Raw genomic sequence first — 13,472 nt, 5'->3', positions numbered from 1 at the left:
AGGTATTAAGATAGCGAGTGCCCTGCACCAAAGATTGTTGAAGAGAATAGGGTTGGGCGTGCCGTTGAATCCTCCTGGAGAGACTGCATATATACTCATGTTGTTGTGTGTATGGTCTTCGAGTTGTTCTCGGCTGAGGCAAGTCCTAAGAAGAGTAGGCCCGCGCATTGGGATGCATTCTCGAAGATCCCGTGCATTCCATACACGCGCCGTTGGAGGATGCTTGCAGACTTTCAAACTCCAGAGAACAGATATCGACAGACTCACAGATCTGTCATATTGGGCGATATGCTTAATTCGCCTTGACAGCGACTAACAAGAACGGTCGAGGCTTTGAACTTGTGGTCTTGGTCAGGAACGGGCGAATGATCAAACGCATTGAGAAGCAGATCCCATAATGGCGGTCCTGACAATCATCATTAGCGAGGATCTCCTGACTGTATTCGAACGTGTGTTGTCGGAGACCATGTTGCAGGCAGACCGGGGTGCGGGATAGCCCAAAAGAGGTTTCCTAAACGCATGAGTTGGTATGTGACTGCGGCCTGCAGGCATGAAGCTTGGCCAGTTTCAGGCACACTGACGTGCGATCTTCAACATCAGGAATCAAGAAGATCTTCTGTGAACGCTCCACCATATCTTTCGACATGAATTTGTGAGTGGTAGCACCGTTTTCTGTAGTGGTTTCATTTCGCGCCTGCGGTGCGGGTGCCTGAGATCTGAGGCGAGGTTGGTGTCAAGAACAGAATGTTCATAGCTGGGCGAAGGTTGTGACCGCTTCGTGTCGAGTTGCCAGGTTGCTCAGGTACTCATCGTATCCCATGGCATCTTCCTGAAAGGCTTTGAGGCTAGTTGTAACCGATGTCATGCGGTAATGTTGTACCTCGGTGGAGGTTCTCGGCATAGCAATCAGCGGCAAGGCTTTACTCTTGATGGCCTTGCGCAACAACAGGTGAGAATTGCAAGGGAAGCCGTTTTTTCTTTCAAATTTTCTCAATTGTAAAGACCTGCTAAGGAATATTGTTCGATCTTGAGCCCGCAAAGGACCAGGTTTGTTCTTCGGCTTTTGGGTGGAAGAACCGAAGGAGCAACAGAATCAGCAGCTCTTTCATTGGCCGGTCGGGCAGCCTCGGTTCTGAGAAAGTTGGACTTCGTCATTGAGCTCTGAGTTCAAGAATGGGGGTACTCGAACTACGCCTCTGTTGATATCGTTGCAACTCACAATATTGGGGTGGATTGCTCAGCGCGCGACGGGTCCGAAATTTCAGGCTGTCCTGGCGGTGTCATCGACCTTGTATAGCTTCACATCTTTCGCCGATTTCGCCTTCCCACACCTCACAACACAATGTCGTCTAGGACGGTATCCGCATTGCTAACACGGCGATTGCTTGCAACACCACGCGCCACACGTCTACCTGCTCGATCCTTCGCGTGCGCAGCGTCACGAACACAAACCTTGACCGAACTATACCGCCCTGCCATTCGCATTGCTGGCCAAAGAAGAGCTTTCTCGTCAACGTCACGAGCACGATTGGCCACCGAAGATGATTCCTTTGACCCGAAGTCAGTCGAGCGCGAGGTTGATGAGGTCGATGTTCTCATCGTGGGTGGAGGGCCCGCTGGCCTGTCAGCCGCCATCAAGCTGAAGCAGATAGCCAATGCGGCAGGAAACGAGGACTTCCGTGTACTATTGCTCGAGAAGTCAGGCGAACTGGGCGACCACATTGTGTCTGGCAATGTTATTGAACCCTCTGCCCTAGACGAACTGCTGCCAAACTGGAAGTCTGAGGACAATCTGAACCGTTTCGCCGACATCACACCTGCGAAGGAGGACCGTATGCGCTTCCTCACGAAGACCGGCTCGATCCCCCTGCCGAAGCCGCCGCAGATGAACAACCATGGCAACTACATCATCAGTCTGAATCAGATGGTCAAATGGCTCGGTGAGCGTGCAGAGGAAGTGGGCGTAGAAGTATATCCTGGGTTTGCCGCTTCGGAGATCTTATACAACCACGAAGGTGTAGTCAAGGGTGTGGCGACCAATGATCTCGGTATCTCGCGCGAAGGCAAAGCCAAGGATTCTTTCGAGCGTGGTATGGAGTTCCACGCTCGTGTGACGCTCCTTGGTGAAGGTTGTCACGGCAGTCTGTCGAAGCAGGTCATCAAGAAGTATGATCTGAGGCGAGACAGCCAGCACCAGACATATGGTCTGGGTATCAAGGAGGTCTGGGAAGTCCAGCCTGAGAAGTTCAAGTCAGGGCAGGTCACCCACACAATGGGTTACCCCCTGTCAAAGGACACCTACGGCGGTGGCTGGATGTATCACTTTGGTGATAACCTGGTCAGTATCGGTCTTGTTGTCGGTCTCGACTACCCCAACCCATGGCTAGCACCATATGGCGAATTCCAGAAGATGAAGCACCACCCGATCTACAAGGATGTATTGGAGGGTGGCAAGTGCATCTCATACGGTGCAAGGACACTAATTGAGGGTGGTTTCCAGTCGATTCCAAAGCTGGCTTTCCCTGGTGGCGCTCTTCTGGGAGACTCAGCAGGTTTAGTCAATGTACCCAAGATTAAGGGCACGCATACTGCGATGCGATCCGGCATGTTGGCAGCAGAAGCAACATGGGATGCACTGCAAGGCAACACCGACGGCGGTACAGTATTCCTGTTTGACTACGAAGATAAGATGAGGAAGTCGTCAGTCTGGTCAGAACTCAAGCAGGTGCGCAACATGCGACCTTCTTTCCACACCGCGCTAGGCCTGTACGGAGGCGTGCTATATTCTGGTCTCGAAGCCTACGTCTTCCGTGGCAAGACACCGTGGACACTGAAGCACGGCCTGCCCGACCACGCTGCTACCAAGACTGCAGACCAATATGAGAAAATCGAGTACCCTAAGCCTGACGGCAAGATCAGTTTCGACATCTTGACAAGCGTCAGCCGCAGTGGCACAAATCACGAGGAGGACCAGCCATGTCATTTGCAAGTCAAGGACTGGGATGCGCACGCACAGGAGCAGTACCCCAAGTACAAGGGTGTCGAAAATCGCTTTTGCCCTGCTGGCGTGTACGAGTACGTTGAGGACGATAGCAAGGAGTTGGGCGTGAGATTCCAGATCAACGCCCAGAAGTAAGTTCCCTCACATCTACGACAGCTGTGTTCACGATGCTAACCCGGCTCCCCAGCTGCGTCCACTGCAAGACTTGCGATATCAAGGTACCCGCCCAGGACATCAACTGGCAGACTCCTCAGGGTGGCGAAGGGCCCAAGTATGTTCTCACTTGAGCGCCGCAGCATGTCAATGTTGAACATGCGGCAACTGTTCTCTCCGGCGTACACTGGCGCCACCTCCTGTTCAAAATGTGTATAATAGGCAGCGCGCAATTGTATATACCCATTCCCCTGCAACTTATTGCCGCCCAACGATGAAGCCGAGTCAGTCGAGCAACTTGTGATCTGAAGTCGCGCGCACCATTTCGCATACTCACCCTTTAAGGATGTCGTTAGAAGCCTAGATGGGGCCTTTGCAACACCCATTGTGGTCTGACTGAGAGCTAGCTGCCTCATAGCATGTTGAATCGAAGGCCGAGGGCTGCTCCTCTGGAACCACGTGACGGTGCCAAGACTGGCCGAGCACTTGAGCGCTGAGCGTGCGCCTCACTCCATTCCAGCACCACTCAACCACCGTTTCCGGGGCCGCAATATCAGATCCAGCTGCCCGCTCATCTCTATCCCATTTTCGCTACCGCAACATCTGCACGTAGTGCTCGAGTTACCAGACCCAACCACGCACGACTGCATCTAGCCGTCGCGCGCCATTCTCTCCAGGTCTTCGAGCTACAGGTTCCCTGTGAAGGCCGCCCTCTCGCACCCAACAGTAGGACTCCCGCGCCACCACTCAGCTCCCCAAAGGTACGACCAGTCGCCTACTGTCTTGTGTCCGCTGGCCATCTATCCACGCGCTTCACTGGTTTCTGTCGCGCGTAGCCTTGGCCGCTGGTTTTACTTGTCGCATGCTTCCTGTCCGCTTCCTTCGCAATGGCATGCCAAATTCAGACTCGTTCCCTGGTTGTTCTCACATTCGTCGACATGCGCTCACTCTCCTCACCAGGCTAGGTTCTCAGCAGGATACAGCTATATAGCAGCTACCGCCATGACCGAGGTATCCTCTACACGCCTCTACTTGGGTAACCTTCCCCGCAATGCCACCAAGGCAGAGGTCGAAGGCCACTTCCAGACCCATGGCACCGGCGAGATCACTGAGATCAAGCTCATGAACGGCTTTGGCTTCATTGAGTACAAGGACGCTATGGACGCACGTGACGTCGTTCCTGGTAAGCTATGAACCACTATGCGCAGATGGACTTTTGCTAACGATCGACGCAGCTTTCCGTACGTATACACCGTCAACGACACAACCGTCCCCTCGAACACACGCCTGACTTGCACAGATGGTTCTGACTTCATGGGCGAGCGCCTGATTGTCCAATTTGCGCGTGGATCCCGCCGCAACGAGAACTTCACCCCCCACGAGCGTGTCCCTCCGCGTCCTCGTCGTACTCCCTACCGGATGAGAATAACAAACCTTCCGGTGGAGACCAGCTGGCAGGTTAGACACCCCAACTCTTGGACTTTCCCTGTTCCCAGTTAGGCCCAAGCACACCAGGTCCTGGAACGCCTATGGCTTTGTTTTTGCGTGCTTCCTGTACCCCACACAACTGGATTGGATTCGGCCTAACCTCGATGTATAGGATCTCAAGGACTTTGCCCGCCAATCTGGACTGGACGTCGTCTACTCCGAAGTTGGTCGCGAGCGCGATGGAACTGGGTATGTGCATGCAGCAAACCACCTCTGCAGCTCCACTGATCACTTCCTAGTTTCGTCGAGTATGAGACGGCCGCCGACTTGAAGACCGCCGTTGAGAAGCTGGACCGCCGTGAGTTCAAGGGTCAGGAAGTTGCCTGCACCCAGGACATCTCCGACCCACCTCCACCCCCTCCTTTCAAGCCAAGGGCTCCTTATGGAGGCCCTGGTGGTCCTGATGACAGGGGCCGTGATAGGTACCGATCTCGCTCGCCCATGGGCCGCCGTAGCGGTGGCTACCCTCCCGCTCCGTATGATGATTACTACGATCGCCGCGGTCCTCCTCGTGGTTACAGCCCTCGCCGGGATGACTACCGTCGCCGCACCCCGCCGCGCGAATTCTATGACAGACGTGAAGGAGGATATGGTCGCTCGCCGCCTCGTGGCCGCATGGCGCCTGATGAGTATGGCCCACCGCGTGCCCGCTATCCTGACGATCCTTACGATGCCAGGGCCGGCCCACCACCTCGTCGCTACGATGACCCCTACATGAACGGCGGCGGCGGTCGTCCTTACGACGGAGGTCGCCCTCCTTCTCCTCGTAGCGCACGTCCTCGCAGCCCAGGAGGCCGTCCACCGTACGATGCCCCGCCGGCTGGTGACTACCCTCCCCGTGGACGCTATTAGTCGTAAATCTCTCTCTTCTGCGCAGGCTTCGGCGCGTCTTGAACAGCGCTTATAGTATCAGATCCCGGCCCATCTTCCGGACGGAAAGTCATGGCGATTGACGGATGTGCGGAACAAAGTGTGTACGGCACCTGGATGAGACTACTTCTACTGTTTCCTTAACTCGGACGGTTTTGCTTGGATCCATCGTGTATTTCTTCTGGCCCTTGCGTGGTTGCGGTTTGGCTGGCTGTGCGACTTCTGTAGTTGAGGCAGCCTTCTGCGGACCGTCCAAAAGATGCCCACCCAGGGTCTTCGCGCACCTAAAAGCTATGTATTGGGTGCATCATGGGCTTCTGCTTTTTCGCTATTAATGGATTATGCTTGGTATGTACATTAGTTCCCAGCTATGAGTATACACACAGTTCGCTGCACAAGAAGAAGCTGGGCAAATGAAATTGGTTGCATGGACAACACGACTGTGTGTAAACACCAGGTGTACCAGACACGGCTCAGTGACGGGCGGCGAGCTACGTCTCCTCAAAGATGGGATGACAGCAATATGCTATACTACACCTGCAAGTCAACACACTCTAAGCTAACAAGAAAGTGACAGGCTACGCGTTGGCAACGATCCTGTAAAGTGGCGCTGCACGGTTTCGTGACTTGCTTTTACCGTAGCCTAGAAGTCGAGAGCAAGGCGACGAAGAAATAGTGGATATGGGATGGTTCCTTCACCTCGATACCAAACTCCCGCTTACTATATAAAACCTTTTTGCCAGCTTCGCTCGATAGCTTCCACATCCTTACTCCATTCTTCACTCGTTCTCGGCTTTACTTTTGTAAGCACCGTTCTGTTCGTCCGTGGCACTTGTACTGATGTTGGTAGCAAAACACCCATGGCTCCCAAGTCCACACCCTTCAAACTCTCTGAGCCTGCCTCAGTACGCTTCTTCAACATCTTCCAAGATGAGGGACAACTCGAAACGACGCGGCGCTTCGCTGCCCCGCTTTCAAATGCAGATTACGACCCAAAGGACGAGAACTTCGACACCTCTCAAGTTCACCGCAGCAAAGCCGTCTCCAAGTTCGACAACAAGCCCACCACCAAGATCGAGTCTGCACCCTCAGTCAAGCGAATACCATTAGCCGATGTCACTCAGGCTACAGTCGGTCGCCCTCGCTCACTATCCGCTGCGTTAGCTGAAATCGCCAGGCTGGAGGACGAGCTCGAGGTTTCTAAGGGCAAAAACAAGGAGTTGAAGGGCGAGATCGTGGCGTACCAAGACGCGCTTCATCAGGCCGACGAGGATGCAGGTTACTTCTGAGCGCAGAGGTTGAGCTCTTCCTCTCGTGTGTACAGTGCTGAAGCTCATGATCAGCCGTGTCTCAGATATGTGTGTGGAACTTAGACATTGCTATGCCGCTTGTCGGCTAGAAGGCTAGGACTCGGTCCTGGCTCTAGAGACATCGGCGTTAAGGAGATGATACCCCATTACGATAACGACAATTCAATACGAGTATACGATATTTACATTTGCACCATGGTTTGCTTATCTTGAGTGATCCATGGATTGCGTGCCGCGCATGCCTTCCTTCCCTTCCAGACGCGTCGGTACTAGCGCGGTGCCACTTGTTCGCTTCGACTCACCTCAGTCCTACAACTTCTCGTCCTACATCAACGACACTCATTGTTGGCTCGAACAGCAACTCATCACTATTGCTAGCAGTACGAATAAATACCAACTGTGAAAAAAGACACCCTCAGCAAGTGAGGACAGGCCATACCTGTCGAGTGACACAGCCTTGTTTGCTCCGGCTATCCGCGTGCACCGACACCGCTCGAACAGTCCCCAGCCACGTCCAAGGATCTCAAACATTCTCTCATTGTCCTCATTGTCTCACACATTCGCTTCACCGTGATCTCAAGTTCAATAAATACGGTCGTTCCACTTTCACTTCACCTTCCCTGTGCTACCGATTCAACTCCTCGGCACTTTTCAACTATTGCAACAATTTCTACTACATCATCATCATGGAGTCTTCCGAGGGTCAGCTTGCGCTCATCAGAGTGTGGGCTAACGGTACGGACTTCGAGATCGACAACAGCAAATCACCAAAAGCCAACTTCGCAGGTCTAGCGAAGGCGCAAGGATGGGTTGGAGGTGACGCGAACTGGCGGCTGCACTGGGAGGCGTGTTTCAAGGAACCTTATCTGTTCGGTTGCCGTAGTGAGTACTTCACTTCTTGAAATGAGAATCGGCATAAATGAAATACTGATAACCTTCAGAAGGCTGCGAAACACCTGCCAAACCCGTCGCTACGCTGGGTTTAATGGAACGCTCGCGCCGCCGACTCTCCAGCAGCTCAGACAACTCTGCTGAATCTGCCGAGTCAGATTTTTCCTTCATCTCAGCAGCGCCTAGCATTCAGTCTCTAGACACTAATGGCTCAATCATCGGAGGCATCGTCCTTGGGCTTGAGTCTGTGTCACTTGAGAACACCGAGAATGCGCCGCCCACGGCTTCCACTACCGAGACCCAGCATTCCAGGACTCCAACCACGTTGGCCCTTTCCGCAGAAGACACCACAGCAGCAGTACAGTCTGGCGCCACAGACGATGACCAGTCCCCTCCCAAGGCCAGCCCCTTCTGGTATCAATATCCCGGCTTCGAACCGGATCCACGTGCGCCCTTCAAACATGAGCTTGGCCGCATGTGTAAGCATGTAGGTGCAAAGACCAAGAAGGAGAAGAAGGATCTACAGACCAAAGCGCTCACCGCGGAGATCAAGTACCACTATGGCGCCCACATGAGCAGGCTAGACCGCTGGCAGGAGCTGTGCGAGGAAGTTGGCATCGAGAAAATTCCTACTTCCATCACTCAGTGTCAGAAGGTATGTACAGGTCGTGCCTCCTAGTTCTATTCCATTCATGTAGGTCGTGGAGCATTGTTGACATGCCTCAGGTTCTGAAACCCGTCTTCGTCAACCTCTTCAACCTTGTTGATCATCGCCGTAACCCAGACCTCAAGGTACTGCGTTTCCAGTCGTACGGGGAGTTCAACAATTTCACTCGCAAGGGCCATGAGTTCCCACGGAACTGCGCAAAGCAGGAAGGGTTCATCAAGGTTCTATTGAAGAAGATGTAGGGCATTCTATGTTAGACATGCTTTCTGGGACCGAGGAGGAATCTGTTGATCTGGGCCGTAGCCTGGATCTACCTGACGAACATGATGATCGGGCGTCATGGGATTGGATTTTTTACATAACGACGGAGTTCAGGGTGCGAGGTGTAGGGTCGTGGTTAGAACCACACGACAACCCTGTAGGCATCCAAACAATGAATGTTTTTGCATAATCTACTATCATTACCACAATGGATGTCGCAAGATCCAATGTGGTGCTTCAAAATACAACTTGTTATCCGAGATACACCGATGATCAAAATACGCAACAGTCCGAATTTGGGTTGATTGCCACCAATGTTTGCACTTTGATGTCTAGTCTTAGAGAAATTCTCTGATGTCTTTCTCTACGACAGAGACCTTCAAACTGCCAAACATCAAATTACCGAACAGGTGTATTTTTCTCACGGTCGTGATTGTTTTGCGCCGATCTTTATGTCTCATTGAGAACAAAGGCGGCGAAACTTCCAGACTGATGTTGAGGGTCCTACCACGCCGCATGAGCCTTCACTTCACTGCACATCACCAGCTTGACTGAACCGCATGAGCCACTGCTTGGCGGCTGCAACAGCTATATATGTTATCGACTTACTGCCTTCTGCCATCCCACAGCATTAGTGACAACACTACCTACTGACAACCCTTTGGTCCACCACTACCTTTTAAATACATACCACAAGCGCAGATGGCTCACCGAAACCGTGGACGAGCTGGCGGAACGCGTGAATCTCAACGATCCGGCTAACGAGAAACTTGCTGATCAGTGACAGAGCATGGTGTACCACTACCTGGTGCAGCCGTTCCTTCCACCAACACCGACTCAGCATCGAGCCACGATCCCATGCCTGATGGTAGTGAATCTGGTTCTTCAAGTGTTGACGTGGGCTATTTCGCGCTGCATGGCATTACGTCCGGTCCCAACGACGACTTTAACTTCATGTTCAACCGATTAGCCATCAAGGAGGGGTGGTCGAAGACCCAGCGCAAGAAGCGTCGCCACGAAGCCATCGCAGGTGAGATCGAAGCGATCTACGGTGCCGATACAACGAAACTGGAGAAGTGGCAGGAGCTGTGTCGCGATGTCAGGATCGAACCTGTTCCGCAGTCCATCACTAAGTGCAAGAAGGTATGCAGGCCGAGCGATAATGTGGTCAGATCGTTCATTAACGTGACCTTAGGCTCTGGGCTCGGTCTACGTTAATCTCGTGAACCTCATCAACCACCGTCGCAACCGCAGTGTCCCTGTCATTCTCTTCCCAAACTATCAAGCATTCCGCACGTGGACGCTTGGCGGCAAGAAGTTCGGTGACCGCATCTTTCCGAAGAAGTTGGCGAAAGAAGAAGGCTTCGTCAAGGCGCTTCTTAAGGACTTGCATTTTCCATTTTGAAACAGCTTAGGTTGTGGGGTATCGAGTTGCATGGAAAGTGGGTTGTTCTAGACTGGCACTGTCAAGCCGGAGTTTTGATATATCAGTCGCTGGGGTTTGGGGATAACAGTGCTGTCAGGGTATGCTTCTGGTACACTGTTATAAGTCCATAACAACGTCGAATGTATAGATGACCAGGAACGTGTGTCCTTGTTTCTGCAGTGTCCGAACGTGGTATAGTGCCTTCGTCACTATATCAAACAAACGATGGATAGAGGAGAGAAACATGCTCGAAAGGTACTTCCAAATACATGACCGCTGGTAGCAGACTTGAGTCGAATAGCTTTGGAACAAAATTGGTTTTCTACTCTTTACTCTGATAGCGTTTTGTCTCATTCACGTGCTTCGTGGTCGCCGTAAGCTGCCGCCTTGCCGTAAAGCGACGTTGTCTAGAAGCGATGAGGTAGAGGCGATGTGCCTCCCAAGGGAACGTTTCCGGCACTTCTTACTTCCAAGCATGGAGTAAAAGACGACTCTGAAGCTCTTGCCAGCAAAGGTTGCTGCATTGTGTGTGCTAATCTGTCGTATCAGGCCTCGATCAGCATGTTCGAGCGGGGAGGACGTGAGTCTCATGAGCACCTCTCGAAGAGTCCAAACGTCGATTCTCACATCGAAAGCGATTCAACGCTCATGCAGGGACGCACACCAGGTCATCTGAAGCTTTGCCCGCATGTGAAGTAACAATTGACGCGTGAACCCCGGTGGTACTGACGGACGCCTTCCCACTGACAGAATTAGCGCGCTTGGCCCGGAAGTTGTTCCTTCGGTCTCGAATCCCCCGCCACTCCAATTCACGCTGTACAACACACAGCCTTGCTAGCAATCTATGAAATATTGCTCAAGGCCTCCAGATCACAATGCTTGTGCGTCTTGTATCATCTGCTACGCGTTTTGCGCGCTCCCACAGCTGTATAATCACTCTCACTTCACCATGAATATCCCTACTCTGTTTTGAACTGCTACCACGGCCTGCTAACGACCCACGGTCGCCGTCGCCATGATCACAAGTACAGTGCTCGAGGATGAAAATATCCAGCTCGAAGATGGCCGAAAGTTGTCATATGCGACGTATGGCAGTCCTGTGCCCCGCACCACGGTCATCTATATGCATGGCTTTCCCTCATCGCGGTACGAAGGGAAGCTATGGCATTCGGCATGCGCGAAGCGTATGATACGCCTCATAGCTCCGGATCGCCCCGGCATTGGGCTCTCAACATACCAGTCAAATCGCCGTATTCTCGATTGGCCCGCCGATATACTCGCACTCGCCGACCACCTTAAGATATCGCAGTTCTACATATTAGGTGTTAGTGGAGGGGCGCCTTATGCGCTGGCATGCATCAAGAGGATACCGAAAGAAAGGCTGCTGGGGGTGAGCGTGGTCAGCGGGATGTACCCTACAAAGTTCGGCACAGCGGGCATGATGCTACAGTCACGAATGTTGTACTGGATTGCTCCCTGGATGACGGGCCTCATTTCGTTCATTTTCGACACTAGCATGGGCAAGGCTGCAAGATGCTCTGACCCGCAAGTCTTCGAAGACATGCTGGAGCAGGAGGTCGAGAACTGGCATGCTGGCGACAAGGCTGCAATGAAAGACCCAAAGCACTGGCCGACTTTTGTCGCGATGATGCGAGAAGCTTTCGTGCACGGAAGCCGAGGCGCAAGCTGGGAGGCAAGGTTGGAGGGCAGCGAATGGGAGTTTGAGTTGAGTCAGCTGTGTATTGGTAGCAATATCGGCTGTCCACTCACACTATGGCATGGTACCGAGGATGTGAACTGTCCGGCAGCAATGGTGAAGAAGGCCAAGGCCCTGATGCCAGGTTCCAACTCGCATATGATGGAAGGGGAAGGTCATGTGAGTTTTATATTCAATAAGGCAGACGAGATACTGGAAGATCTCATAGGCGTCGAAGAGGAAGAGGATTTTATTCATATTGAGTAGGTACTCTATTCCGTTTTGTTGGTTCAGACATTATTGAGACTGTGGGGTGGTGATGATTTCTTGTTCTATCGCTTTATTGCTTGAATTTGAACTGAGATTGTTGAGTGTGGTATGGTGGATAAGGGTTTGGTAGCGAATCATCCGCTTCACACAACTACAGATAGTTCTACATGTCTCGGTACCTTCATTTCTACGTGTCTTATTCTTAGCGACGTTTCAAATATATGACTGTCGTACAATTTCAGCGTTCACCTAATCAGACACAAGGCTTCTTATATTTGTGCTTCATCGATGACTTGTATCAGCCTCCCGTGAATTTAAAAAAAAAATAGTATCAAGCAACAAGCCACGAACTTGCTACTACTCCCATCCATCACATTGAAGACCTCCAGGGTACCATATGCAGTAGCAAGAGTCTTCGACATCGAGCGACCCTTCTGGAAGACCTGCTACTGCTCCGAAGAAGGGTTGTTTCAGATGCACTGTGTACAGCCGTGTTCGAAATCATCGATTCACGAGAGCACTGCATCTGCTTCTTCCGACAGCCTCGAAGGCTTCTTGATTTTAGACGTAAGCTACACTACAGCTCTGATAGAGCCGCGCCACGTTTCAAATTGCGAGTCCTCTCTTACTTTCCCTTTCTTTCAGAGGGGTCGAAAAGCGTGATAGTTCGACCTTATATCATGGCTTCTTCGGTTGTCTTGGTCGTGGTGAAGGGAATTTGCTATTCGTCAGCGGTGACGCTGGGCATTATCGTTCGCTTTCACCTACGACAGACGAAAAGCAAATAGCAAAAAGATAAGCTGCCCCACCTACAGTTCGAACAGGAACTCAATCAAAACAAAAACAAAACATCCAACACCGTATAACGTAAATGTGTTAGATAATATTCTTTTGCATCTTGATATCTACATTCACTGGCAAACAGGAGGCGCCATCCATACCTACCTACTCTGGAACATCGTCTCGACTGTTGATGCCGATATGGTGATATTCATCCTTACGCTTCAGCTCCAAGGCCAGCTTGTTGAGTCCCGCTCTGATGTCCCAGATGAAGCAGTATACAGTCAGTCTCAGTCGGGAAAAAAAGGTGGAGCCATCAGGCACACATGCATGTTGTACCGTAACTACAGGGAGAAAGAGACGACATAAAGACTAGGTAGGTGTCGAGAGCAACAAAAGAGCAAAAAAGGATGTCGCACATTATACATGGCGGTACCGTGAATCGAACACGGGCTGGCGCGGATCTGGATCGGAACACTGAGTGTTCGCCAGCCACAACGCGACGTCATACCACTAGACAGTGGGGTTGTTAGAACGCTGCGAGGACAATGTAGGATAGTTAAACTTACCCATACCACCGAAGTGATGATTGATGAAAAGTCAGCAATTTATCTAAAATATATTGTGAAATATGGCATTAATAACCCTCGTAACAGTTC

At 51.9% G+C, this 13,472-nt stretch overlaps 6 protein-coding genes across 6 annotated transcripts; all 6 read left to right on the top strand.

The window, feature by feature from the left end:
• Positions 1–1,198: 1,198 nt before the first annotated feature.
• BU25DRAFT_405562 (uncharacterized protein) lies at positions 1,199–3,393 on the top strand. Its single transcript, XM_033699812.1, has 2 exons — positions 1,199–3,132; positions 3,189–3,393. The coding sequence occupies exons 1-2, from the start codon at positions 1,343–1,345 to the stop codon at positions 3,286–3,288; spliced, it is 1,890 nt and encodes a 629-aa protein (XP_033567881.1). The 5' UTR covers positions 1,199–1,342; the 3' UTR covers positions 3,289–3,393.
• A 763-nt stretch (positions 3,394–4,156) lies between these two features.
• On the top strand, positions 4,157–5,494 carry BU25DRAFT_328747 (uncharacterized protein; the record flags this gene model as incomplete). The annotated part of the gene is made up of 4 exons (XM_033699538.1): positions 4,157–4,337; positions 4,455–4,612; positions 4,755–4,831; positions 4,882–5,494. The coding sequence occupies 4 exons, from the start codon at positions 4,157–4,159 to the stop codon at positions 5,492–5,494; spliced, it is 1,029 nt and encodes a 342-aa protein (XP_033567880.1).
• An 878-nt stretch (positions 5,495–6,372) lies between these two features.
• Positions 6,373–6,801, top strand: BU25DRAFT_416864 (uncharacterized protein; the record flags this gene model as incomplete). The annotated part of the gene is made up of 1 exon (XM_033699904.1): positions 6,373–6,801. One exon carries the CDS (start codon positions 6,373–6,375, stop codon positions 6,799–6,801), a length of 429 nt encoding a protein of 142 aa, XP_033567879.1.
• A 351-nt stretch (positions 6,802–7,152) lies between these two features.
• BU25DRAFT_381337 (uncharacterized protein) lies at positions 7,153–8,826 on the top strand. Its single transcript, XM_033699663.1, has 3 exons — positions 7,153–7,704; positions 7,764–8,368; positions 8,440–8,826. The coding sequence occupies exons 1-3, from the start codon at positions 7,509–7,511 to the stop codon at positions 8,620–8,622; spliced, it is 984 nt and encodes a 327-aa protein (XP_033567878.1). The 5' UTR covers positions 7,153–7,508; the 3' UTR covers positions 8,623–8,826.
• A 673-nt stretch (positions 8,827–9,499) lies between these two features.
• BU25DRAFT_416862 (uncharacterized protein) lies at positions 9,500–10,046 on the top strand (the record flags this gene model as incomplete). Its single annotated transcript, XM_033699903.1, has 2 exons — positions 9,500–9,784; positions 9,837–10,046. The coding sequence occupies 2 exons, from the start codon at positions 9,500–9,502 to the stop codon at positions 10,044–10,046; spliced, it is 495 nt and encodes a 164-aa protein (XP_033567877.1).
• An 843-nt stretch (positions 10,047–10,889) lies between these two features.
• BU25DRAFT_381335 (alpha/beta hydrolase fold domain-containing protein) lies at positions 10,890–12,275 on the top strand. Its single transcript, XM_033699662.1, has one exon. It carries the CDS (start codon positions 11,083–11,085, stop codon positions 12,028–12,030), a length of 948 nt encoding a protein of 315 aa, XP_033567876.1. The 5' UTR covers positions 10,890–11,082; the 3' UTR covers positions 12,031–12,275.
• Positions 12,276–13,472: the final 1,197 nt, after the last annotated feature.

This window comes from Macroventuria anomochaeta, assembly GCF_010093625.1.
Source record: "Macroventuria anomochaeta strain CBS 525.71 unplaced genomic scaffold BU25scaffold_1, whole genome shotgun sequence".
Classification (NCBI taxonomy): Eukaryota; Fungi; Ascomycota; class Dothideomycetes; order Pleosporales; family Didymellaceae; genus Macroventuria; species Macroventuria anomochaeta.
This window is presented reverse-complemented; position numbering and strand designations above follow the sequence as displayed.